General features: G+C 39.6%; 1 protein-coding gene across 3 annotated transcripts; it reads left to right on the top strand.

Annotated features, from left to right (window-relative positions):
- The first annotated feature begins 1,550 nt into the window (after positions 1 to 1,550).
- Positions 1,551 to 23,626, top strand: KATNA1 (katanin catalytic subunit A1). 3 transcript variants are annotated; one of them, XM_088141888.1, is made up of 12 exons: positions 1,551 to 1,933; positions 2,403 to 2,470; positions 5,627 to 5,800; positions 6,459 to 6,616; positions 6,998 to 7,181; positions 13,234 to 13,355; positions 15,133 to 15,238; positions 15,923 to 16,081; positions 19,399 to 19,525; positions 20,544 to 20,678; positions 21,048 to 21,174; positions 23,275 to 23,626. In XM_088141888.1, exons 3-12 carry the CDS (start codon positions 5,630 to 5,632, stop codon positions 23,471 to 23,473), a joined length of 1,488 nt encoding a protein of 495 aa, XP_087998014.1. In that variant the 5' UTR covers positions 1,551 to 1,933; positions 2,403 to 2,470; positions 5,627 to 5,629; the 3' UTR covers positions 23,474 to 23,626. The 3 variants fall into 3 exon arrangements, with proteins under 3 accessions (XP_087998014.1, XP_087998010.1, XP_087998019.1); XM_088141893.1 differs by having other exon boundaries at positions 1,918 to 1,933; positions 2,408 to 2,470; XM_088141884.1 differs by lacking the exon at positions 2,403 to 2,470.
- The last annotated feature ends 2,631 nt before the right edge of the window (positions 23,627 to 26,257 follow it).

The following is a 26,257-nucleotide window of genomic DNA, read 5'->3' as shown; positions in this document are numbered from 1 at the left end:
AGGGTTAAATAGCATTTTTAACCACTTCAGGTATTGCTTTGGTACAAGTAGACCCTGTCTATGTAGCAGTCCATTTATTACTATGCATGTCCACAGCTTTTACTTTCTTATTCCAGCCCTCTGTAAAATTCAGTGGCTATTAGACCATTGTTCTACCACAGATGCAATTTTCTTACTATTTTAATGTTTTTTCCGTCATATCTTTATTAATTGCTTCTGAATACTTTTGAACTCTTCTTAGTGAATTTTTAAAACAAAGTAAACCTAGAAAGCAGGTATCTCTGAATATTTTGAAGAATCCTCATCCTCCATAATTATTTCAGTGTACTTTAATGGCCATTTGGAACATCATTGTAGTTTTACTCTGTGGAATCAGCAGTTAGGTTTGCTCAGCATACTGCAGTGAAATGTGGCTGATTATGCCTCAATATGTTGTATGAACCCAGGCAATATGGTTAAATTTATGGTTCACTCTGCTGTGCAAAGCCAGGTACTCAATTTAAAAAATATTTATGAGTTATTACGTAATTTAAACATAACTCATGACTATGAATGAGTCACAAAGTAGGCAACCACATTTAGCCTGAATGTTCTGCAAGCTGTTGCCCCTGTGATCCATGATTCATTGTGTTGTGTGTACCCAGAACATGAGGTTGGGTAAAGTAGTAGTAGTAGTGGTAGTACTCAGTTATTTAATAATTTATTAAATTTATATGCTGCCTAATTCCCAGCAACGCTGGGGAGTTGCTCCCAGCAAGACTGGACTGTTGCCAAATTAATATGAACAAATGTGTGATACAATGTAGAGAGTATTAATGGATATTATGTTTTCGACTTCCAAGCAAAAGTAATGATTGTGGAGAAACACGTGGTTTAAGCTACCCAAATTACTCAGCAGAATTTGAAAATAAGTAACTTCCTGGTCCTCTAGTTAAATATTGCCTTGCTGTATTGTATCAATTAACACTATTACTGTATAAATGAGGGTTTTTAAATCCAAAGTTGGGCAAATGTCATTCGAAATCAATTGGGATAGAAAACTTGCCCGCTGTTTAGTGTCATCTCAGTTCGTCTGGTTTTAACAAAGACAGGCTGTACATTTTATATTTTGCCCATCACCACGGCGATCTGGTTTCGCGCGTCCGCGTCTCAGTTTTATGGTGAGCGTGCGGGCAGACTTAATGTGCACACTTGGATTCCGTGGTCTAAGCTCTACCCGCCTCATTTCCTGGTTTGAATGATGATCCGCAGAGTCAGCAAGAGGTTAATGGAGAAGGCGGAGGAGGAGCGGGCGATAACTTCAGCGAGGAAGCTTGAGAGACACCTCCCGGTCTCTTCCCATCTTTCGGCTGCCGGGGCCGCCGAGCCGGCCACGCTGCTCCCCTCCCTGGGAGAACTGGCGAAGGCCACCACCGGCACCCCTCGCTCGCGCCGGGGCAAAGCGGCGGCACCACCCGTCGCCGAGCAACGGGAGAGCTCCTCCTCCTCCTCCTCCGCTCTCCCGTTAGCCCTCGGGGCGAGATCTCGCGAGGCTTGCCAATTGGAGGCGCCGCCATATTGTGTGACACTATTTTGATTTGGATTTGGCTGGTTGAGACACGCAGCGAGCGGAGGAGGAGGAGGGACGGGAGCGACTGGGAAGCCGGAGCGGTTCCAAGCGAGGTCGGGAGAGGCGGTGGCGGCGGCGCCTGGAAGACCCCTCCGCCAGCCATTCCGCCTTCCCCCGCCGCCCCTTCCGCGCTGCCCGCCACAGCAGCAGCCCCAGCACGGACCCCCCTCCTCCCTCCCCCGGCGGCAGCGGCGGCGGCGGGAGGCGGCGGCGGCGGCGGCGGCTCCGGAGTGGCTCGGAGGGGCCGCCTGTCCGGCTGGAGGTGGCGGCGGCGGCTGCTGCCGCTGATGCGGGGAACGGAGGAGGAGCTGGCGCGGAGGAAGGGTGAGCAAACTCCGCGGAGGCGGGCCTGGTGAGGCTTGCGCCCTGTCCCCTGCCGGGAGAGGAGACCCCGCTGCCTGTCTGGGCCCGGCTGGCCGCAGTGCCCGGGAGAAGGAGGGGCAGAGAGCTAGCTAGCGCGGAGGGGGGGCGTGTGCAGGCAGAGGCAGGGCTGGGTGGCGGTGGCCCCGTTTGGGAGAGGAGGAGTGGGCTGAGCGGCCGAGGCTTGCCGCGGGCTGCCGGGGAACTGGGGCTGGATGCCGCGTCCGAAGTTGGACTCGTTTGGTTGAAGGCTGGGAAGCTCCTGCCGAGCCGCCGACCACGGCTGTGGCCTCAGAGCCGCTTCCGAGGCGTCCCGGGAGACGAGTGCCTTTTTGCCTCCTTGAATTTGAAAGCTGCTCTTGCGCTGGTCCAGTTTTCTGTTGGGCGTCGTACCTGATTGTCTCTGTTCTGCCTCGCTTCTCCTTCCGTGAAGAATAGTTCCTGCTGTTGACTCCCAAGTGTCCCAATTTGATGGATGTAGGAAGTGTGCACTGATTGTATGTATGTATATGCTTGTTTAGGTTTTTCTTTGTTGTGTTTTGTTCTATTTAAGAGATACTTAGGCTAGCTAGAGTGCTTACGTTAATATTAGAAATATGCAAAATTTGAGATTCAAACATGGCATGAGCAAGAGCTCATTTATAAGGGGAGATAAAGGGATATTTACCTGTTAGATTTGTATCCTGCATTTTTTAAGAGCTCAAGGTGGTGTACACACCGCTCATTCATCACATTCTTTTTCCCCATATCAACATCCCTATGGGATAGGTTGGGATTGAAAAAGAGAATGACTGGACCAAGTCACCTGGTGAGCTTCTTTGGCTGAGGGTGGACTTCAACCAGGGTCTTCCCAGTGCTAGTCCCAGCATCTTAACCACTGTAAGATATTGCCTGTTCAGGAATGGTGTAAAAGCTCTACAGAACAAAATGAAGCTCCTCAGATACTTGGCTGTTAACAGAAAAGCAGTTTCATGAGCCCTATTGAGGCAGGAAATTCCAAAATCTGGGCACCTCAGCTGAGAAGGCTATGTTCAGTCAGCCATGTATCAGGCAGGATCTATTAGTAGATCCCAGTGATTGGTTGGGTTATCTGGGAGAGATTGATCTTTTAAATAAAGTCAGATGTATCTTTGTCTTAATAAGTAATCTTATGTTTATAAAAATACCCTAATTTAAAAACTTGGTTCTGCAGTATTTTTCTGCTAAAGTTTTAGGTATTGTTTGTTTTATTAGTAATAATCCTCCTGGATGTGTGTAAGGTGTATGTGATGATGACTACATCTCCAAGAATCTAAGCTGAACAAAAGCATTCCTGTGCACAATTGTTACATCAGCATCCAGGAGCAAAATATTCTCAGATCTTGACCCTAATTTTTCAAGAAAAATGCAGTTTCATCAAGGCTATACCTGTACTCTTGTGTCAGCTTTTCTACTGAGCAGTAGTTTGTTCCCAAATTCAGAGGCTTTTTTTTTTCTGCTCCCAATTACCAGTTGAGAACATATCCTGGTTTCCAAATAATGATTATATGAATAATGTGAGCGAAGGCTATGGGATGCCTTCCAAAGGTTTTGTACTCAAGTAAGCTTCAACCAGCATGGTCACAGTTCTAAAAATTTGGATGGGAACGAAGTATAGTATCTACCTCTGTAGTAAGAACTTTCAGGAACTGTTTTGTGCTATCATATCTTGCAACATAATCCTCTTGGAAGAATCACAAAAAGTGTTGCTGATATCTCACTCCATCACATTGTAGCTGTCTGAAAACTGATGATCCTGATTTTAAAAATCAGTATGAAAATATTAGGGTTTATCTTCAACAAAATGTAATTGTGTTCTTTTGAGATACTCACCAATACTTTTTATCACTATAATGACTTTAAACCTTTTTTCAATTGGAGCTCAAGCAAAGTGTACAGGAAAAAAAAATAGTGCCTGCAGTGTTGCACAGCTCTTTCTCATTCTGTTACATTTGCAAACAATTAGAAGAGCTTGATTTATTTTAACAAAATGTTATTAAGCATATTTTATGAGATTCTCCATTATACATGTATTTTGTTTAGTACAGTGACTTACAGATAGAAACCTTACCATGTACAGGTAGTCCTCGGTTTACAACCATTTGTTCAATGACCGTTCAAAGTTACAATGGCATTAAACGAGGAGACTTATGGCCGGTCCTCAAAGTTGCAGCCATCGTCGTGTCCCCAGGGTCACATAATCGTGATTCGGGCACTTGGCAACTGACTCACAATTATGACAGTTGCAGTGGTCCGCAGTCACATGATCACCATTTGTGAGCTTCACTGCCAGCTTCCAAAAAACAAAGTCAATGGGGAAGCCAGCAGGAAGTTGCAAATGACGATCATGTGACTTTGCGCCTAACAACCAAGTGAGATGCACCTAATGACTATAACTGGAACTGCCGGAATGGTTGTCGTAAGTTGATGTGGTCACATGATATCACACTTTACAACCATGTCACTTAGCGATGGAGTTCCTCATTCCAGTTACCATTGTTAACCGAAGACTACATGTATATACTGGTTTCATTCTTAGGTTTTTGGGTGATAGTATTTTCCTTATTCGGTGTAATTTTAGTTAGCTAAAATTGATTTCTATTTATATAAGCAGATTTTTTACTTATGTTATTAGAATAAAAGTTTATTTGCAGTAGTTCTGCACATGTTGAGAGCCTTGTAGACTTCTTGAGTCTGATATAGGAGAATGGATGAAGCTGAAATGGCACTCTTAGCAAGGTCTGAATCTGATTTGCTTTAAATAATATGAAAAGCTTTGAAGTCATTTCCTTAGGGGAATGTTCATTTAAGATAAATCAGCAAGGAATGAGGTATTCTTTGTACAGTTGGGTATCTCAAAATGATATAAAGTAACCTTTTGAACTGGTGGGCATATTTGACATTTGAAAACATATTGCAGGTTTTCAAAATGGCTGCTGGGAGCTTAACCATTTACAAATTGTCTACTAAGATACACATTAGAAAGCACCGTTTTACTAGAATATTACCTGCCTCCCTCTCTACCTTTCTGTCCTGCAGGATGCTGTGTATTGTCTGTTTTCTTTTTCTGGGTAAATGAGCATACTTCTGATTCAGACCATCATTTTTATTACTAAAAGAAAGTCTGTATGGGGAGGGGGGTTAGAGACATTTTTAAAAGTATGTAGCTGACGTTGATCCCAAAATGCTAAGCAGGGCCAGGACTCCAAATAGCATTTGGATAAAACACCTATGCTATTTGTTAGACTGGGAAATCAAAAAATATCCCCTAAGAAAGCAGTGGCAAATCATTCTGTATTGCTACTCAGAAAACTACATGGATACAATCCATGTAATCCCCAATAGTTGACCTCAATTTAAGGAAGTTTTTCTTTTACATAACTGTTCACAATGATTTGGTTATCTTGGAATGTCTTGTCTTTGGAGATATGGCTTTGTGCCAGAATGGAACTTCAGTATTCTATAGTATTGAAACTGATTGTTTCTCAGTGGAATATTTGTCAAAATGGTTTAAAAATAAGCTCATTTTACTGTTCCACTATTTTTAAAAAAATTTAAATTACCCCTTCTTTTGAACTTTATAGCCTAACAACTTTTTATCTTGAAGTTGCAGAATGTCTTCATGTTTTTTTCTTCCAGCTTATGTTGACCATGAGTCTTGTGATGATAAGTGAGAATGTGAAGCTAGCACGTGAATATGCATTGCTTGGGAATTATGATTCTGCAATGGTTTACTATCAGGGAGTACTTGACCAAATGAGCAAATACCTCTCTTCTGTCAAAGATACGTATCTCCAGCAGAAATGGCAACAAGTGAGCTTTCATTTTCTTGTTTTGTTCCTTTACTTTCATTTATTAAATAGGTTTATCAACAAAAGACATTTTAATTAGTCCTCACTTAAAAAGATGAGTTAAATTAAATAACCATGCCTGTTGCTAAACACTCTTGAATTACAACAGGGAGTACAAAAATAATAATTAACAAAAGCTGCTATATATTGTTGGAGAGAAGGCTATCTCTATTAAAAGAGTAAAATAAAACTTGCTTCAAAAACATTTGTACCTTCTGAATCCAGTTTGATTAAAAGTGTTGGTTGGTTAATCTAAAGCTTACTGCCGTCTTGAGCTGGTGTACTTAATTTGGAAATGTGCCATGTAAATGTGTGAGCATTTCTTGGACTGTGCCACTTCAAACTGTTTTGCTTTTAAAAGTATTCATACATTTAAGTTGTTGTTTTTTTCCCCTAAAGTTCATCAGAGTTTTACTGCAAGAATCATCAGCACAATTGCCTCTCTGTAATAGGCCTCAACAGTTTTTTGTAATGTGTTACAGAGTTAAAACTTGTTCATGTATCAGAGCCACAAACATTTCATTAGGTATTTAATTTCATCTGAAGAAAGTTGCTATCTTAAGTTGACAAGTTTCTACAAGTTAACATTATGCTTCTTTGTACTTCATGTTTTTAATCAGGTTAGGCAGGAGATAAGTATAGAAGCTAAGCATGTGAAGGATATCATGAAGACACTAGAAAGTTTTAAATTAGACAGCACTCCTTTAAAAGCGGCACATCAGGAATTACCAGCTCATGATGGAGAAGTCTGGTCATTGCCTGTACCTGCTGAACGTAGGTAAGAAACACCGTGAGGGAAAAGCAGATTGGGGAGTTCAAATATTAAATGTTAAAAATGTATGTCTGTTAAATATTGTTTGATTCGAAACCACAGAAGCATTCAATGCTGTCTTTCACTCCCATTAATAGGGCTCCTATGAATAATTGACTAAATCTGTTTATTGAAAGCAAACTAATATGTGCAAGAACAATTTCATGCAGTTATAACACATTTGCACAAAACACAGATTCTGGGAGATTAAGGGGAGGTATAATCTTTAATATATTCAAATATTCTAGGATAAGAATATTTGATTGTATTAGCTTATTCTATCTGTTTAGATTTCTTAATAAATATCTTACCATATATACACTTTTCTCCCATTTTGTACTCATTCAGATCTTCACCAGGACCTAGGAAACGTCAGTCAGCTCAATGCAGTGATTGCAGAAACCAAAATAACCGAGCAGGAGCAGCTGCTAGAGTCCTTCATCGGCCTTCTTCCCGAAATACTAATGATAAAGGCAAAGTTGTTCGTGGTCGGGAAAAGAAAGATCCATTAAATAAAGGAAAAGAGGAAAAAGTAAGTTTCATGAATGTGAAACCAACATCTCAGAATCCTATAAAATATCCCTCTCATCATTTGAATGGTCTCTTACCTATCAGCATTTCCTGTAGATAGAACATGTGTAAAAGTTTGAATATGTCTTAAAAGAGAAACCACAAATAATAGTGCAATCTTCTGCTTACTCAGAATAGGGTTTACGTTTCAGATATGTGAGCACAGAATTGAATTTTGATGGACCTAAAATTGTACAGTGTTTGGTGGGTTGGTATACACAGATAAATAATATTAGAATGTTCTTGTAAATAGTTGGAAGGCTTGGACATCTGAAATTGCATCCAGTGTTGCTCTTTTAGAAAGATGTTTTACATTCTTGGAAGGTTATATATATAGTTAGGAAGACTAGAGAAGGGAGACAGTTTTGTTGGTTGGTCTCTGTTCCGGAACAGTCCTTAGCATTAACATGGCAAATAAGACATGATTGTATTGAGAAAAATATAGTTCATTGTAAATGCTGATCAAGTCTGAGTTGCAGGAAATCAATCCTCGAAAATGTCAATCCACTGTGCAATTGATATGATAAAGATAGTTTTCATATTCGGCATTATTAAGATTGAAATCAGAAAAACTACTGATACTTTAATGCTGCTTGAGCTATTGGAGGAAATGTGGAATATAAATCTAATGATCAAAAGTGGGGCTACACTTATGCTATGTGCATTTCTAGTTAAAAAGTAAATTCTCTGAATTAATTTTGACTCCTGGTGACTTCATCCATGTTGTTTCCTTGCCAAAAGTATAGAAGTGGTTTGCTATTGCTTTCTTCCACAATGTGTTTTTGACTTCCCAGTCTAACTCTGGTATTCTCTGATAGTCTCCTATCCAAATACTAAGCAGGTCTGACCCTAGGTAATATTGCAGATCTGGAGAAGGTGCAGAAAATGACAACCCTGCTTTTCAAGGGAATGAACCAGTTTCCCTATGCAGAATGAGTACAACAATTGGGTCTTTTTAGTTGAGAAACAATATGGCTAACTAAAGTAAAGTGGGAAACCATTTAAATGTGATCCAACCCATTACATTATGCCATAGAATGGTTAATTGCTTAGGCAGAACATGTTATATGAACACAGGAATTTTATTTTGTTAAGTCATGTTTAGGGTGTTTTGTGAATCTAGCCAAAGGAAGCAGAGTGGCATTTAAAGGTGTATTTATCATGCAGAGAAAGGAGAGAAGAATCAGATTAGCTTTTTGATGTTTGGGTGAGAGTCCAAAGAACAGGACCACTATGAACAGGAGCTCCTAATTAGATTCCTCTTAAGGATGAAAGAGGAAAAAACTAAGAGTAAGCCACTATAGGAATGAGGGCAAGTAATACAGTGCAGGGGTGAAGAAAACCAGCCCACCTGGGAGAAGAATTTCTAAACTCAAACCTAGATGAAACTACTTCTATATTGTTGCCAAATAAATTGTACAGTTCTCACTGTGGGATTGAGTATGGATATCAAATAATGACATTCCCATGTTAAAAGGCACTCCAGTAGTTATGGGGGACAGGGGGAAGCATCAGCCTTCTCAAGTAAATCTGGAGGTGATGACTTGTAGTAAAATCCTTTGCACTTCACCCTAAGCTGCAGTTTACTCCTTGAACAGTAGAGGGCACAGTTATGTTGAAACTACTTTTTTGTGTTATAACTCTGTCAACTGATGAAAGGGATACAGTATTTTTCTATTAACAGAAAAGCAAGAAGGAAATCATCAAAGTAGTGGGGGCTGAAGGTCTATTTTTGGGGGGTTTAGAAAGGTTCTAAGTGATGAAAGCATGTATTTTGAAATCTAGAGACTTTTTAAGAGAAATGATGAAACATTTATACTTCTGTAAGGCTTAATGAATCTATTCCATTTCTCAAACTCAAAAAAGGTCTGATGATGTTGCCCCCCACTTTAAGGTTCTGGGGTCCACAAAATGGATGCAAATAGACTAGTGTGTACAGCTTTGCTGTATGCATATTCAACCAAACTAAATTGACTAAGGTAGCATACGGATGCTTTTCAGCAAAGAGATTTCTCAAGGGCACATGGTAATCCTTATTTATTTTATTTAAGAGATTTAAATAAATCTATATTTATTTATGTATTAAATCACATTTATATGGCTGTCCATCTCACAAGAAGTGACTCTGGGTGGTGTACAATAACCCTTGGCATCTCACAACAACAGTAAAAAGAAATAAAACAATCTCACACTACAGTATACAAAAACAACAACAACACTGCACTTCCCCCATGGCAGCATGACATCACTATATCAACTCTACAATTGCTGGCTCACTGCCACCCTAGTCAGGTCTTCATGGCCTTCCAGAAGGCCAAGAGGGTAACAGCCTTCCAGGTGTCAGAGGGGATGGGGGGAAGCTGTTCTAAAGTGTAGGGGCTGCTGTGGAGGAGGCACACCTCTTAGGACCTACCAGGTGGCAACATTTAAGGGAAGGACCTGGAGCATGCCCACCCTATCGTACCTGGTGGTGCAGGCAGATACCCTCAGGGAGAGACAGTCCTGCAAATTACCTTACCTTGTGTCATTCAGGGTTTCAAAGGTGATAACCAGCACTTGAATTGCACCCAGAAAGAAAGTGGAAGCAGTGTAGCATGGGCAAATCACAGAGCACACAAAACTGTGCACACTGCTGCATTCTGGATCAGTAGTAGGGCACATTGAGTAATCCAGTGGAGAAGTAACTAAGGCATAAGTGACTGTGAGCAAGGCCTTCCAGTCCAGTGCACAAGATGATTACACTTTGCAAAGGGCCCCCTAGCCACGACTGCCACCTGTTCCCTGGGCAGGAGCCATAGTCCAGGAGGACCCCCAAATTGCACATCACTTCTCTCTAGGGGAGTACTATCCTGTCAAGAGTCAAAGATGACAATTCTCTGGACTGTTGGGGTGGGGGGGCAAAAACCCAAAGCCATTCGATCTTTCTGGGGTTGATTCCTAGCCAGTTCCTTCCCATCCAGGCCGTCATGGCCTCGAGTCATTGGGCAGGCACTTGAACAGCATCACCTGCCTGGTGTGGAGTGGAGATGTATAACTGGGTATCATTACATACTGATGATATTGCTCCTCATGCCATCAAATTACCTCACACAGTGGCTTTACATAGATATTAAATAGGTTAGAGATGTGAGTTGTGAGATGCCATACATAAGAGGGGCTTGGGGCTAGGCTTTTTCCCCATTACCAACATTGAGTGAAGCCAGCCATAGAGGAAGGAGAGAACCACTACAAAATAGTGACACTCCCAACCCTCAAAGTAGCTCCAGAAGGATACCATGCTCAATGGTATCAATAGCTGCCAAGAGATCCTGGAGGACCAGAATGGACACACCACCCCCATTCTGAGCCTTCCAGAGGTCATCCATAAGTGCAACCAATGCTGTCTCTGTACTATAATCTGGCCTGAACCCTGACTAAAAAGGGTCTAGATAATCCATCACTGTCAGCCCTTTGAGGTAAACCAGACTTGAACATCAAAGTTATGAATACTAAAACTACTTTTGTTATAAGGTTACAGTAACAGTCTTGCAACTCTGAATGTGCCTACCCCCTCCCTGCCTTTATCCTAAAGAGAACTTGAGCAGGTCAAGTCTGAGACATTTTCTCAAATTGCATTCTGGCTTTGGACTCTTTCTTATTTGACTGTTGCCTTGACTTCCTCCTGTTCTCAAGGTGATTCTCACAGGCCGTTACAGTCTCATCCAGGTTGCTCTGAAGCTGAGCACCTACCACTCTCAACTATATTCCCTAAAACAGAAAATTTGGAAACTGGGCAAAAGATGTCCAAAGATGGCTTCTTGAGAAGGAGGTGCACCATCTCCTCTTTCAAGGCAGGTAGAACCCCCCCCCATACAAAGAGGCATTAAGCACCCCATGGACCCCAACCACGTGCAACCTCTCCAACCAACCAGGTGGGGGAAGGGTTCAGGACAGAAGTAGCAAGGCTCACAGCAGCAAAACTCCATTTCCTTAGGATCAACTGGCTCAAACTCTTCCCAGATAACCAAACTGGGATGTTTCACAATCACTTCTGTAGGAACTGCCCGGCTGGAGTCCAACTCAGAGTGAAGCCATGTAATTTTGTCCGACAGACACCTACAGTAGTTCTCATAGCAGCCCTGCAGGGGTTCCCCCAGTCCCTCCTTACCCAGAAGGAACCTACTCTCCAGGAACAGAGCTGCTGGCCAACTATCTGTGGATGTAATCAGGATGGTGAAATAAACATGCATCATTGCTCTTATTGCCACAGTGTAAGTCCTAAAATGGCTCTTACCTGTGCCCGGTCAGCTTCACTCTTTGTTTGCAACGGCACTCTGGGGTCTCTTGCATCATTTAATCTCCTGGAGCTCCTTTGTAAACCAGGAGGCTCTACAACATCCACGATCACAGAGAGTCTGCACAGGCATGATCCAATCCAAGGTTCTCATCAATGCTCATTCCAAGCTGCAACTAAGGCTTTGTCTGAGACATGCACCAGCACTTTGGGAATAACCCCAAGCTCCTTCTGAAATCCTATTAGGTCCATCAGTCACCTGGGGTAGGCCAATCAAATAAGCCCTTCCTCTCTGGAGTGGGGGTGGCTACAGAGAAGTCTAGGGCCAAGGGGGAGTGATCTGTTATCCCCCAACCCCAGATCACATTGCCACTGACCCCAAACAAAAAACAGATCATCTGTATGACCCCTGCTGTGAGTTGGATCAGGTCCATGGTAGCCACGAACTCTGAGCAGAGAGAAGGTAGTTTGAAGTCCCCCAGAACTATCAGTCTGGGGAACTCCACTGTCAATTTGGTCACCAAGCCAAGGAGCTCAGGCAGGGCCACCACTATGGTGGAGGAAGGAAGATAGGTGTGCAGCAAGCCTAGTGATTCTTACAGTTCAGTTTCACAAAGAGGGTCTCACATCCAGCTAGCTCCTTATTGTCCTTACAAACCAATCCTTATCTGTGTAATGAAGTGACTGGAAACATGTAAAATGTTGAGAATTCAAACTGCTTCAAGCTCAAAAAAGCCCATGTTTTGGTTGTTCAGTTGCAGGTGTGAATTTGAAATGGTTTGAACACTACTAGCAATGACGTATTTGTAGTAGAACAATGCTGGCTTTCATGCAGTGAGTTGTTGGGCATCAGGGTTTTTAAGATGTATGTAGCTTGGAGGAAATGCAAGCTGCCTATCCTTATTTTCAGATGTCTGTGAAAAAGTGTTTTGCCTGTTTCCGATTCCTGAAGACTTCTCAGGAAACTTGTACTGCTTTCCCATGGTGGAAGAAAGACTGACCGTGTTTACTTTGCAAAGAAGTTCAAGTATTTTAGTAATATTATATTTATATTGCAAATAGTTTATGTGTAGTGTTTGCATCCTTTTGTACAATTACAGTGGTACCTTGGTTCACGAACTTAATTCGTTCCATGACTCTGGTCGCGAACCAAATTGGTCGTGAACCGAATCAAATTTTCCCATAAGGTTCAATGTAAATACAGTTAATCCGTTCTGACCCCTCCGAATTTGGTCGCGACCCAATTTTTGATCACGTCCTGAATCAAATTTCCCCATAAGGTTCAGTGTAATTACGGTTAATCCGTTCTAAACCATATGTTGTTGTTTTTTTAAACCGCAAAAATATGACACAAAGTACAGTACGAAGAGAGAGAAAACTAACCTTGCTCGACGCGACTTCTGGCGTGGAGGACAGGAAGGCGGGTGGGGAGGTGGTTACTACTTGGAGGGAGAGTCCCCCTCCCTACAGGAAGCCGCGACCATGTGTCATGGGAGGGAAAATGGCTGCGGATCCTGTTCGTCACCCGATCCGGCGTTCGCAGAGGCAAAATTTTGCGACTGGAGCTGTTCGTGAACCGAATTGTTCGTGAACAGAAGCGTTCGTGAACCAAGGTACCACTGTATGTCTTTATCTGAAGGTTTATCATTTTATTGTTATGAAACTTACGTTAAACAAGACGTTGGTATAATTGTGAGCAATATTAAAATAATGTTTGATAAGCATTTTTTATGTAATGCAGAATAAGTCCTCAACTGATATTTCAGAACCTGAGCCAAAGAAATTTGATGGCACTGGATATGATAAAGACTTAGTAGAAGCTTTAGAAAGAGATATCATTTCCCAAAATCCCAATGTTCGATGGTAAGTATAAGCCATGTCTCTTCTTTTAAGTTGTTAGGTCTGTAAATAAGCTTGATAGGCTTTTAGAGAAATACATTATGCCCCCCTAGAGAAAATTAAATCTAATTGTAATTGAGATGCTAATTTATGAGAACTGATGGAGCAGACCTTGCTTAGTGAGACAGCTTATCCACTGGGATTTTACAAATCTCTGTAGTGTTCAGCTAAGTTGAGCAAAAGCATTTTAATTGGCAGATAATAGGGGTGACAGTTTATCAGCTGTTTATCCTGAAGCCAGAAACAGCAACATAATAATAGACCACAGCTTAAAGGGAACATAGAACAGCTTTATAAACATATTTTTATTTATTTTATTTATTTATACATCACATTTATATAGTTGCCCATCTTATACAAAGTGACTCTAGGCAGTGCACAACAATTAAAATAACAAGTGAATAAAAACAGGCATTATAAAAAGTTAAAAAGTTGTTATTAGAATAAAAATATCACACATTTTAAAAAATAGATTTTAAAATATAAAATTCATAATAACTTGAGGAAAAAAAACCATTAACCAGTCTGCCTGCCTACCCTTACCACTGTTAGTCATTTTCTGCACAATAACAGCCTGAAAGAGGGGGAAAAGTTCATTATTGGAACTGGATGATGTCTTTATGGAAAAAGTAGAGATGGCTGCAGTTCTGTATGTGTTTAGGATAGTCTGTAATTATAAGCAATACTATTATCTGAGAAGGCCTTTTTATTTCATATATCTTGGCCAAGAATGCTAATGTTTTCTTGGAATTTGGTCATTATACTTATGTAACAAAAACTTACATTCACTTTTTAGAAACAGATTACGAATTATGCTAGAGTTTTTCAAAATATTATGTAAATCGGTTTCAATATGGAACAGGACAGGTCTGCAAAAACTGCAATAACCTTAGCATGCTTTAATGTCCTCCCTACAGCAGTTCTAGAGGGCAGCTGAAAAAAAAATCCCTTATGAGCTAAGATTGTGCCCTTGTGGAGAAGGATCTATTGTTTCCATAGTTGATGTCCTATTATATTGCATTTTTTATAAGGATGCAAGGGTCTGCCTTCCACTCGTTATTTATCAAAGAACCCAAGTAATTCTCATTTATTTTGTGCAGCGATGTTATTATCAAACCAGTATGATTCAGTTTCTATGAATATAGACAAATTTGGCTGTACTGTTTGTAAAACCAGACACACTTTGATTGCACTAATGAGCTAGCTGTAAACTATACTATTTTATTCTCTTCCATCTGCTGTGACCATAATAAAGTACTGAACAGTTTCAGTGAACAAATAGCAGCTAACTCTGTGGGTGCTTTAATAGGCCTGCCTTCTGCCACTGTTGTTCAGATGATATCTGCAGAAGAAAATCCTTAATGCACACAACTATATTGGGTCCTAAGCAAGTCAGAATCACTTGTTTCTGGGTCCTAGCCCATGCAGAAGCCAACATCTGGGTTTAATCCATGAATGTCTGCAGGAGAAAGATGTTAGCAGTGAGCAGTGTTGGGATGGAAAGGAGTATTCGTGTGATGGACTCACTGGTTTTTGTAACCCCTGAAAAATATGGAATTCTAGAATAAGCAAATGTAAATATATTGAATGTTGCACCTTTGCTGTGGAGTGAATTTAAATAGAACGCATTAATATTCCACTCTAAAAAATCATTTACTCAGCCAAGATTACAGTGAAAGTTAATTCAACAGTGATACGGTGCTTTTGGCAAGTCATAATCTGCTCATTTCTTTTTCATCAGGGATGATATAGCTGATTTAGTGGATGCTAAAAAATTACTCAAGGAAGCAGTAGTTTTACCCATGTGGATGCCAGAATTCTTTAAGGGAATCAGAAGGCCCTGGAAGGTAAAGTCATCTCAATTATTGTGGGAGCACCAAAGTAGTTTTCATTGGGTTGAATTCAGTGTTAGTCTAGGGAGAAAAAAATTCAAGGATATGCAAGTCCACTAATGATTGTGCAAGCACTAGCTGAAAACAGTTTAAGTAACATAAGCCATAGTGCATTCCAGTTATTGAATCTGACACTTCTACAAATACATAATGCAAGGGTTTTACAGCAGAATGATAACACAACCTATATGAAGTATTTTGTTTATATAATAGTACAGTAAGTTCATATAATCTAAAGGCTCAAAGCCATATACTATGGCTAGAATTTTTCACTTGTCATTTGCTATATGGGTAAAATAGTGGCTCGTGACACAATGCCCTTTAGCAGTTAGTAGAGTCCCTTTCATTTTGGATCCATGATTATATTCTGACAACTTTTTGTTTCTGCATCATAACATTAGTCCATAATAGAATAAAATAATTCTGTTTAATTTAGTGTAGCATGGATAATTAAACAAAAACCGTTACTTGCTAAGAAGTACTAAATGCACTCTAGCTTCCTTTGCTTTTATTTAAAATGCTTATTTTGAATGAAAAGAAATTATATAGTGTTTCTTAAATTGTGATGGCAAATGAATTCTAGATATTTTTAAATGAGTACTTTTTTCAGTGCCATTTTCTGGATCTTTTTGTAAACAGGGTGTATTGATGGTTGGTCCTCCTGGCACTGGAAAAACACTGCTTGCAAAAGCCGTAGCTACTGAATGCAAAACTACCTTTTTCAACATATCATCATCAACACTCACTTCAAAGTACAGAGGAGAATCTGAAAAACTTGTTCGCCTACTATTTGAAATGGTGATTTATTGATTTCTCTAAGATTTGATAGAAAATTATTATTGTTGTTGTTGTTAGATTTTTATCCTGTCGTTTTAATGTATAACTCAGGGCACTGAACATACCTAATACTCCTGCCTCCTATTTTCCCCACAACAACAACACTGTGAGGTGGGTTGGGCTGAGAGAGAGTGACCGGCCCAAAGTCACCCAGCCAGCTTTTGTGCCTAAGGCAGGCTTAGAATTCACACTCTCCTGGATTCTAGGCCAGCACCGTAGCCACTGCACCAAATTAGTTCTTTACAACTAAGTTATACAATCCTGGCATTGGAAGCCAAAGTATACTCTAGCTCTTCTGATTTTGTGTGGAATCACTGTGTTTTGGCCTTTGGAGAGGTTGCTAGCACAGAACAAAATAAGCAAAGTTTGTGGACTGGGGTACATTTGGAATTTTAAATTCATGTGACTGCTCACAAAGTGACTGTTATGGGAAAATTATCTGTTCACAAAATGGCCATTAGGTTGAATGTAACCAGCTATAAAATACACATTTACCAGAAATTAAATAATTTCCTACTATGTTCTTCACCAGCTGATTTAATAAGTCACAAACAGATGCTGTGCTTGCACTCCTGCATGTTCTCAAGGTCCTCTTCCCAAACAAATCCAAAACATTACACAGCCCTAACAGCTAGCTAGTCACAAATAACAGAATGGGCCCTAGAGACACATACTGACAATAAACAATCAAGATTGTACTAATCCAACTCCAATAAACTCAGTTATTTACTTAGTGGAATCATGGTTGTCTCTTACATCAGCATGTTTTTGCTAGAGTTTACATGCTTATATCTGAAATCTTACTTGCATTAAACCACTGTGATAAAACTTCTACTGATACAGTAATGCCCATTTTAGTAACATCCATTCTGATTTCATGCATGGTGCTACCCCCATTTTCTAGCTTCAGGGTGGCTTCATTTATATAGCAGTTTCAGTCTCTTTCCTCATTAATGACTTAGCAATCTTCCCCAACCTGATGCCCTCCAGCTACAGTGGGGCAAAAAAGTATTTAGTCAGCCACCAATTGTGCAAGTTCTCCCACTTAAAAAGATGAGAGAGGCCTGTAATTTTCATCATAGGTATACCTCAACTATGAGAGACAAAATGGGGGAAAAAATCCAGAAAATCACATTGTCTGATTTTTAAAGAATTTATTTGCAAATCATGGTGGAAAATAAGTATTTGTCACCTACAAACAAGCAAGATGTCTGGCTCTCACAGACCTGTAATTACTTCTTTAAGAGGCTCCTCTGTCCTCCACTCGTTACCTGTAGTAATGGCACCTATTTGACCTTGTTATCAGTATAAAAGACACCTGTCCACAACCTCAAACAGTCACACTCCAAACTCCACTATAGCCAAGACCAAAGAGCTGTTGAAGGACATCAGAAACAAAATTGTAGACCTGCACCAGGCTGTGAAGACTGAATCTGTAATAGGCAAGCAGCTTGGTGTGAAGAAATCAACTGTGGGAGCAATAATTAGAAAATGGAAGACATACAAGACCACTGATAATCTCCCTTGATCTGGGGTTCCATGCAAGATCTCACCCTGTGGGGTCAAAATGATCACAAGAATGGTGAGCAAAAATCCCAGAACCACACGGGGGGACCTAGTGAATGACCTGCAGAGAGCTGGGACCAAAGTAACAAAGGCTACCATCAGTAACACACTACGCTGCCAGGGACTCAAATCCTGCAGTGCCAGACGTGTTCCCCTGCTTAAGCAAGTACATGTCCGGGCCCGTCTGAAGTTTGCTAGAGAGCATTTGGATGATCCAGAAGAGGATTGGGAGAATGTCATATGGTCAGATGAAACCAAAGTAGAACGTTTTGGTCTAAACTTAACTCGTCGTGTTTGGAGGAGAGAGAATGCTGAGTTGCATCCAAAGAACACCATACCTACTGTGAAGCATGGGGGTGGAAACATCATGCTTTGGGGCTGTTTTTCTGCAAAGGGACCAGGACGACTGATCCGTGTAAAGGAAAGAATGAATGGGGCCATGTATCGTGAGATTTTGAGTGAACACCTCCTTCCATCAGCAAGGGCATTGAAGATGAAACGTGGCTGGGTCTTTCAGCATGACAATGATCCCAAACACACCGCCCGGGCAACGAAGGAGTGGCTTTGTAAGAAGCATTTCAAGGTCCTGGAGTGGCCTAGCCAGTCTCCAGATCTCAACCCCATGGAAAACCTTTGGAGGGAGTTGAAAGTCCGTGTTGCCCAGTGACAGCCCCAAAACATCACTGCTCTAGAGGAGATCTGCATGGAGGAATGGGCCAAAATACCAGCAACAGTGTGTGAAAACCTTGTGAAGACTTACAGAAAACGTTTGACCTCTGTCATTGCCAACAAAGGATATATAACAAAGTATTGAGATGAACTTTTGATATTGACCAAATACTTATTTTCCACCATGATTTGCAAATAAATTCTTTAAAAATCAGACAATGTGATTTTCTGGATTTTTTTCCCCATTTTGTCTCTCATAGTTGAGGTATACCTATGATGAAAATTACAAGCCTCTCTCATCTTTTTAAGTGGGAGAACTTGCACAATTGGTGGCTGACTAAATACTTTTTTGCCCCACTGTATGTTGGATTATGACTTGATTCCCAACCTGCATGGTCATCTGTTGGAGGGCATCATGTTGAAAAAACTATACTTTATTGGTTGTTCACCCAGTTAATATAATAAATGGACATGGTAAAGCAAAGTTAATACTTTGCTTCATGCAGTTATTAGCATACAAGTAGACTTGCAGCATTTTTAGTGGTGGCTTCTATAATCAAGAACTTATTATTTTCAGAATTTATCCAGAGCTGCAGTGGTATATTTTGCATTAATGAAACTTTTTCCCTAAAACGTCCATAGAAATTCAATATGGAGAATCTGTTGTGTAGCACTGTTAGTAGAAAAGTTAAGCTTTGGCAATTTATTTTGCATTGCACTAATTTATTTCAGTGTGATAGTGCTGTATAAGCTATTCAGTTCTGTTACTTAAAAGATTCCAGGCCAAATTACACATGACATTAATTGTGGTTTTTAAAAGGTATATGTAGCCTGGTATACTGTTGTTTTGAAGTCAAAATGTGTCAATGGGAGAATGTAATCCAGGTTGGGACTGCAGTGGGTAAAAGAGGTTAGCATTTCCCACTGAAAATCATCACAGAATTGATTTACTTGGTGTTGTTGTTGTAGATGATACTGTTTGGGAACAGAAGCAGTTTGTTGGTATCATTTTCAGTTAATGCTCCATCATCTCATATTTCCAGGCTCGGTTCTATGCACCAACAACAATATTTATCGATGAAATTGATTCCATCTGTAGCCGTCGAGGAACTTCTGAGGAACATGAAGCCAGCCGAAGGGTGAAGGCAGAATTACTTGTTCAGATGGATGGTAAACAAGCTTAGTTGAAAGTGTGTTAAGGAAAAAGTAGGAATTTTAATATTATGTTATAGCAGTAGCAGTGGAGCATTAGTAATTAGGCCTTGCTCACAGAGACATCTAAAATCCACCCATCCAAATGTGTACCTTGTTCTTTCAAGAACCTCAGCGATAATTTGGTTTCACCTTTCAGTCAGTCTGAGATGCTGCTGCTTAAAACAACTTACTTAACTCCAATTCTAGTGGGTTCCATTTATGGACATATGGTCTCTTTGTAGTTTGTATACTTTAATTTTTATAATTTAGAATTTGAAACTATATTTATAAGTTTATTTTTTATTGGACCAGAACATAGATAGGTCAAACAGAGTAGACAAATGTAAATACAGTAGAAAAGTTTATAAGCAAAGGTGGAAAGAGAAAGGCTTAGCAAGGGAATTGGACCTCGGAAATGCTATATATATATTTCACAAGTCCCCAGCTTTGCTAAAATTAGAACTTTTCAGAACATTGTGTATACAGATTTGGTGATCTATTACTTACGTGTTTAAAATAACATCTATAGCTTGTTGGACTCTAGTATTGGAATCTGCACATGGATGTTTCAAATTCAGTGTTTCTTCTGAGATCACATTTGCAGAATGCATGAAACAAAATGTGTAAGAGAGATATATTGAGGCATCTGTCCAGCAAATATATGACCCACAACAAGAATGCCTGAAGTGTTATATTTTGACACTAACCTGCCTAGAAGGTTTGGTTTACAATAGTTTTTTGTCCGTTTACTTGCACTTGAATAATGCAGTGATGGTATCTGCAATTACCTACTTACCAAAAGTTATTGCAGATTATAAGCAGTTGAATAAACTCATTAATGTAAAGCATTTTAATTCAAGTTCAAGCCTATTGCCATGAATGTGGGTAATTAAAATTCAGTTGAATATAATGATAGGGGATAACTTCCTGACTTGTGAACTTGAACATGTATTATTTTGCACTGCCTTTTAATTTTTTTTTCTTCTGATAATAGGAGTGGGAGGAGCTTCTGAAAATGATGATCCTTCCAAAATGGTGATGGTACTTGCTGCTACTAATTTTCCATGGGATATTGATGAAGCATTACGACGTCGTTTGGAAAAAAGAATTTATATTCCTTTGCCATCAGGTATAAACTCTTGCATTTCAGAAAAATCCAATATTCATTCTGAATTTTTAATATCAAGTATGTATTTGACAATTGCCATTTCTGGGAGGCAGGAACAGTGATTCTGATGATGAATGCTTCCAAGTGGAATTTAGATAAAATATCCTCTTAGTCTTTTCCCTTGCTTTTATATGCAAAGTCTTAAGCAGTAAGTTAAGATTCTAGGATACCAAAGAGCAGAACTAAGTATGTTTGGGTAATCCTATTTAAAGACTTTGGTATTTTAATTAAAGTTAGAAATTATATAATTGAAACAGTTTTAACTGTTATTCAAGGATTAAAGTCTGCTTTTTCCTCTGTGTTTCATTTTGGTTATTTTTGTTTGTTAAGCCAAAGGCAGAGAAGAGCTACTAAGAATAAATCTACAAGAGTTGGAACTTGCTGATGATGTTGACCTTGCCACTATAGCACAGAATATGGAAGGTTATTCTGGAGCTGACATTACCAATGTGTGCAGGTAGGTTAAATTATTTTTAAATTAATAATTTAAAATTATTAAATTATTTTATCAAGGCAGCTTTTAAATTATTTTTATCAAGGCAGCAGTCCTAAGCCCACCGCCATGGAAAATGGACTCCCATTACAGTCCAAATACTGGTTTTGTAAAAGAACTAAAGAAAGCACTAAAAGTTTTTATACCTTTTATTTATAGATATAGATAATATATAGAGATATGTAAGATTTTTTAAAAAAGTGATTGATTGATTGATTGATTGATTGATTGATTGATTGATTGAAGACGCTGTAGCTGAAATAGTTCAGTGTGCACATGTAGACTTCAACTCCCAGAATTCCCCAGCCAGCAAGTTGGCTAGGGAATTCTGGGAGTTGAAGTTCACATATTTTAAAGCTGCCAAAGTTGAGAAACACTGTACTAAGCCACAATTGAGTAACATTATGACTTAGTGTGATGAGCTGCTAGGCAGGCCAGACTAGAGTTCCTTTTTCCACTTCAGGTTACCATGGTTTCGTTAATATAGGCAGATTGGCTTAATCATGAATAGTGAAATGAAGTGCCAGGTTCAGTAAAGCTATCTTGCTGTCTGGCAAGGAAACCTCCTAAGAAAAGCACCATATCCTTGTATCAGTATAAGTCCCCAGCTACTTTTTGAAGCTGATCCTAAAGATTGCTATCTGGCTAGCTTTGGCCCTTTATTCAGTGCACTGAGCTGCCAAGCAATCTGTTTTTGTGTTCCACCGTTCCTCCTTTCTCATTCTATTATTCCTGCCCATTTTTTGTTTTTACTTTTCTCTCCATTCCTGTTCATCTGAAGATGCTTGTTTTCTCCTTAATCTTTTTTCTATTATCCTTCATTCTACTTTGCATTTTTTAATTTTTTTGTCACATTACATATTTCCTTATTCATAATACTCTCCTCTCTATCCTATTTCATCCTTTTCCCTTGCGTATCCACTTGTTATTTTCTCACTTTGCTTCCTGCTTCTTTCCATTTTTGCTTACTTGTTCTATTTACTGTCTCATTTTTATTTTAGGATGAGAAATCTGTAGCTCTCTAGATGTTACTGAACAATTGCAAGTAGCACATTCAGTGGTGAAGAATGCTGGGGTTGTAGAAAAAACATTTGGAGGGTAATTGGTTCTACACCCCCACACTTCTACCACATTTCAGCTCTTTTCGCTCTGTGACTCTTATCAAGCCTGTACAGAGGAATAGGGATCAAAAAATCCAAATCAGCTTCTCTGACAATTGACAACGTGGCCTGTTACTTTTGTTGCATATTCAAGCTTTCCATTTCATGTTCCCTCAACCTTCTATATGTTGCTTGGAGCACTATCTCCTGCAGAGGGGGGTGCAGAGGGGGCACAGGTATGCTTGTTGCACCTGTTGGTGCCTCCTTAGAGAACCAGCAACTTTTCCTAGGCTCACATAGCAGGCATGCAGTCCCCAGGAAAATATGCATTTGAGTTCAGGAGTTGTGAGGGAGCACCCATACTTCCTACAGTGTACCTTTTCTGCTTTGGATTCAGATAGCTGCACATCTCTACATAATCAGAGAAAAAACTGAAAAGCTGGAGCTATGCTTTGAGTTTGCCATTAAAAAACTTATTTTGCATAAAGAGCTGAGTCTTCTCATTATTGCATACGAAGTTTTTCAGCGTATTTCTGATGGCATTACTGAAAGCCAGAGCAACTGCTCACAGTTCAACCAATTTGACTTTTAAGCTGTCATGGCACCTGCCATCTGGAATGAGGTTCTCCCTGAGATCTGGGTGGTTCCCACCTTAATGGCATTCCAGAGGGCCTTAAGGACCTGTACTTTTCTCCCAGGCTTTGGGCTAGGGTGGTTAGTGCCCCTTGTCATGTATGTGATGTGTTGTGTTGACTGGATCTGCCATCTGTTTATTGCTAAGTTTATCTGGATTGTGAATTTGTTGTGTTTTTATGCTGTAAGCCACCCATAGTCCATTGGGGTTGGGTGACATTTCAGTAGAGATAATAAATAAATAAGCATTCCAAGGTTTGGCTATAGTTATTTAGTGTTAGTTGTTTGGCATTTCTGCATTCTCATTAAAGGCACACTTTTTTATTAACAGAGATGCTTCACTGATGGCTATGAGAAGGCGTATTGAAGGCTTGACGCCAGAAGAAATCAGAAATCTTTCCAGAGATGAAATGCACATGCCAACAACTATGGAAGATTTTGAAATGGCTTTAAAAAAAGTTTCAAAATCAGTCTCTGCTGCGGACATTGAGAAATATGAGAAATGGATTTTTGAATTTGGATCATGTTAAGCCTTTCTACCTTGAGAAATCTGCCTTAAGTATTCAAAGAGTTCCAAAAGTAATGAAAAAATAGTACTCCTGGGTGCTCAGTGCTATTTTTTAACTTTTTGTAACAACAATATATAATAAAGTTAGTTTTTTAAACCACAGCTCATTTTTTCCCTCTTGGTCCAATTGTCTCTAGCATAATTCCCATTAAAGATTTTCTGCATTTGCTGATCAGCTTCTTGCAGCCATACCTGTCATGTTTCTTGGCAAACTAGACTTTATCACTTGCCACATTTCCACATATGCCATATATTTCTGTTTTGTTGGTTATATTTTTAAATATAGTAGTCACCTTTAAAATGTACAGTTCCGTTTTTCAGGAAATCAACACATCAGGTAGCTGATCTGTGGAGAAGAATCTAATCTTCACAGTCCTTTACTTTGTCATGGAAAAAGTTGTCCCCCTTCTATCAAGGTATTTATTGCAAAGAAGAGTGAATACTTCACTTTATGTCATATTTATAGACCACAAAGCAAGTATTTTAAGGCTAATCCACAATTAAAACTTAATACTGGTTAATACTCATTTGTATTCAGAGACAGGCTTTATAAATGTATTACCTTTTCTTGGATTCCCTGTTCACCTAGTGGCCAGAGGAAGTGTAAGTATCCCATACTCACAAATGAGCTAGGCTGCTGGAATTATTAATATGCTCTAATATAGAAAAAAATTACAGAGTTACCTCACATAGACTTAATGTGATGGTGGAACTGTACCGAAAGGAGATGGCACTAGACTTAGTCCTCAGTGAAATCCAAAGTGTTCAATCAGTTAAGAAAAGTATTCTCAAATTCCATGTGTACATAAGTTTAAAAAAATGTCAAAAAATAGATTGTATTAGGTTTCAAAGAGATTTGTTAAGAGGAAATTGTAGTAGGAGAAGCAAGAATATTAAATCTCTTTGAGATTACTGTTTTTCAATAATCTTCCAGTAGGGAGCACTTGGATAGAAAGAACACCACAGCTTAGTAGAGGCACTAGCCAGATGAAAAGGGTGCCAGCATGGCTAACAAGCAGAATCAAGAAAATGATAAAAGACCAGAAGACACTTTTCAGAAAATGCATTTGTTGTTCTTAAAAAAAGGTGATGTAATACCAGAGATCATTAATATAGGAACTAAGCATTCCTGTCAGTGCCCTATCAGTATGGCACTGCTGCACTTGAAATTTATGCATTCTACTTCATCTTTTTAAAAAATGTACAGCTGCAAAAACATAAAAACCTGACTTAAATGACTAAGACTGGGTAATCCTCCTTACAAAGAAAAGAAACTTTGGGGGGTTTGTTTGTTTTTTCCTTCCTTTATAATGACTAGTATTTTTCTTATCTCATAAAACTTAAACTGGGAATCATTCAAAGAAATAGACCAGGATGGAGGCTCGATGTATAAACTGGGAGAATTTACTGCCAGAATATATATGGTCGCTAAATTAGATGGCTTTAAAAGGAGAATAAACACACAAGTCAGTCCATAAATGGAACTTTTATAGTTATTTGAACAAGAATTGCACAGCAGCACCAGTGAGTGAGAAGTGCTGTCTTCAAGCTCACAGCCTTTCTCGATGTCCCGAATAGAAAACAGGACATTTGAACCAAGTGGATCTTCAATCTGACCAACTATTAGTTTTTTTAAAAAAATACTTTGGAAGCTTTCATTTTGTCAGAATGTTCACTTAAATGTTTAATACTACTCATCTTGCTTGCTCACTTCAAGTCCTAAACTCACATCTGATAACCCACAGGGTAACCAGTATGTAGCTGTAGGTGCTCTGGGTCCACTGGCATCACAGCATATTCCTCCATATTTGTTTATTTCACTTTTATTGGGTTGAATCTAAGTTTTGTTCAGTCTTCCATATGCCCGTCAAGGTTTTTTTTAGAGCTGATCGTGTATTTTTCTAACCTGCAGGGCATGATTTCCAGAGTAACCAATAAGGAAGTGGGCATTAAGCTATGCAGCAGATGTGCCCAAACAACTGCATTCAATGCTCCAGAATTTCATCAGCTACCATGGGTTGGTTGCAGCACCTGTTTCATTTGGTCTTTTGTCATAGACTGAAATCCTTAATGTCCAATAACACATGGTAGGCAGCGCATTTGGAAAACTTCAATTTTTTTCAAATCATTTTGAAGCAAGATTCTGCACCATACAAGCAGCATTGTCACTATTAATGATAAATTAATTGCATTTTGGCTTTTTCATCAGGGCACTATATTAATGCTCTGAAGGCTGAAGCAGTCTGACTGATCTGTTGGTTGATATCAATTGTGGCAACTATTTTCTGTTCTTGGATAACTCAGGCAGGATATTTAAATCGCTGAATTTGCTCAAGCTGAGCTCCATCAAAATGGGCAGTTGCCCAAGAGCCGCTAGTTGTGAATACCATGGTCTTGTCAGAACTGATGATTAAGCCACGTGGTTAAGCAGCAGCAGTTTTATGTAGTGGTTAAATGCACTGGGCTAGAAACCATGAATTCTAGTCCTGCCTTAGGTACAAAACCAGCTGTTGACTTTGAGCCAATCACTCTCAGCCCTAGGAAGAAGGCAGGGCAAACCACTTCCAAACTGTGTTACCAAGAAAACTCTATGCGCTCATCCATGTAGTAGCCAGGAGTCAAGACAGACTCAAAGGTACCAAAACAAAACAAGTCAGGTTTCTCTCACTGCAAAAATCAAATTCTCATCAGCAAATATTAAATCTCTGATGATTTATCTTGTCCAAATTTAACACCATGCCAACTG

This window comes from Python bivittatus, unplaced genomic scaffold (assembly GCF_059951505.1).
Source record: "Python bivittatus isolate LINGU-HERP-01145 unplaced genomic scaffold, Pbiv_v1 ctg000020_np1212, whole genome shotgun sequence".
Lineage (NCBI taxonomy): Eukaryota > Metazoa > Chordata > Lepidosauria > Squamata > Pythonidae > Python > Python bivittatus.
The sequence above is the reverse complement of the archived record's forward strand: the minus strand, read 5'-3'. Positions and strand labels throughout refer to the sequence as shown.